This window comes from Etheostoma spectabile, chromosome 24 (genome assembly GCF_008692095.1).
Source record: "Etheostoma spectabile isolate EspeVRDwgs_2016 chromosome 24, UIUC_Espe_1.0, whole genome shotgun sequence".
NCBI classification, from domain to species: domain Eukaryota; kingdom Metazoa; phylum Chordata; class Actinopteri; order Perciformes; family Percidae; genus Etheostoma; species Etheostoma spectabile.
In genome coordinates this window covers 8,188,360-8,190,350 of record NC_045756.1, presented here as the reverse complement: position 1 = coordinate 8,190,350, position 1,991 = coordinate 8,188,360, and the positions used below count along the sequence as shown (strand labels likewise).

General features: G+C 43.7%; 1 protein-coding gene across 2 annotated transcripts in view; it reads left to right on the top strand.

Moving 5' to 3' along the window:
• The window catches only part of acvr2ab (activin A receptor type 2Ab), a 57,115-nt gene that overhangs the window by 46,166 nt on the left and 8,958 nt on the right, over positions 1-1,991 (top strand). For both annotated transcript variants that reach the window (XM_032506520.1, XM_032506519.1), the window contains 3 exons: positions 9-154; positions 540-654; positions 1,225-1,363. In XM_032506520.1, coding sequence (XP_032362411.1) covers positions 9-154; positions 540-654; positions 1,225-1,363 — 400 coding nt within the window. The remainder of the gene's footprint in view (positions 1-8; positions 155-539; positions 655-1,224; positions 1,364-1,991) is intronic.

Sequence of the window (1,991 nt, the reverse complement as noted above, 5' to 3'; positions counted from 1 at the left end):
CCCCCCAGGGCTCGATGACCGACTACCTGAAGGCCAACGTGGTGTCGTGGAACGAGCTCTGCCACATCAGTCAGACAGCGGCCCGTGGCCTGGCCTACCTCCACGAGGATATCCCGGGACACAAGGACGGACACAAGCCCTCCATCGCCCACAGGTACACAGTCAAAATATCTAGAATTGGGGCGGCCTCTAGCCCCCCCAGCAAGACTCCGCCCCATGTAGGCTGTCTTGCAGCGGTCCAGGTTCGGATCCGACCTGCGGCCCTTTGCTGCGTGTCATCGCCCATTTTTGGTTTGGTAAACGGAGACGTTTGGCAACACCGACGCCAACGTTTCTCCTCCTGATTGGGTCTCATCACTAATGTCGTCTCATTCTCTGAGCCTACGAATACTAACGTTACCATGGCAACTTTGCATTGTGCGCATGATGCTACCTGACACTGTTCCTGCCCATTATTTGAAGATATCTTATATCTTATATATCTTATGTATGTATCCTTAAACTGAAGGCATTTTTCCTTGTTTTTTACTCTTTCTTAGGGACATTAAGAGTAAGAATGTGCTGTTGAAGAATAACCTGACCGCTTGCATAGCGGACTTTGGCCTTGCCCTCCAGTTCGAAGCAGGGAAATCAGCAGGGGACACACATGGACAGGTAGGGTCTACAGTGAAAAGTGAAAATATGAACTGCTCACCCATTTACTATGTTTCTTGTCTTTTTTTCTTTTTTGTTGGAACCTGGCTGCTCAAGCCAAGGGGAATGTTACTGAGTCACCATTATCAATATTGATTTGTGAAAATACCTGGCAGCGCCTAAGGGTGGCAGTGTGGGCCAAAAATCAAGTAATGGCAACTTGTTTGATTCTTGCACTGGCCTCCAAGCTCTGTAAAATATTTGTAAAACATTGTAATCATCTGTAGGTGATTGTTGATTTAGGCTTGGATGTTGGACCAAAAATATCAGGGTAATGTGGTTAACCTCCCAGTTCTGTGTCACACAGGGATCAGCTTACAGATTGGTGTGTGACACACAGTTTAATCTGGGTGCCAGCTGAGCAACAACACCCCGTGATGACAGGCACTGCTTTTTGTCATCTCAGCCCATCTGCGAGCTGTGTCATGACCTTTTCTTCTTCCTCGCTGCCTTCGCTTGGTTCTCCGTTCCATGTTCATACCCCGATGCTGACCCATGACCTTTTTACACCGTTTCCCTGTGAACCTGCAGGTGGGGACGCGGCGTTACATGGCTCCTGAAGTCCTGGAGGGGGCCATCAACTTCCAGCGCGACGCCTTCCTGCGCATCGACATGTATGCCTTCGGCCTCGTGCTCTGGGAGCTCGCGGCACGATGCACCGCTGCCGACGGTAAGACTGATGCGTCAGCAGAAAAAACACACCCATACTCAGGTTGTTGTGTCCAGTGTGGTGATATTTGTACACGACCAGTGGTGGAATGTAACTAATAAATGTACGCCACTTTCTTCTCCGCTACCTTTCAGAGAGAAATATATATATATATATGTATTTCTTTCTTTAAAATGTGTTACGAACATGTAAAAGAACAGAACAGAAAATCACGTCATAGCATAACATACTGGTAGATACATAAAACAATCACTTTTTATTGATGTTTTGACATGTCCAAGGAGTGGGATAAAGTATACACTTATTTATTCACACCCCTTCTCCATCAAAACCTTTTTAATTAACAAACTTCAAAATTCGTCAAAATTTCTTTTTTTCTCTCTTTTTTTGTTTTAAGCTCTTTTAATTATTTAGCTTTACTAACCAATTATCTTACAAAATAAAATGTATTTCACATATACAGTATACATATCAATTGTACAGTATAATTAAATTACTTGCAGATTTATTCTCCTTTACATTCATCTGACAGCTTTAGTTACTAGTTAGAGATTCTGATTTCTGCACACTAAACACATGTAGTTTATAAAATCTGATGTTTTATTATAAAGTAACCTAGCAACAATAT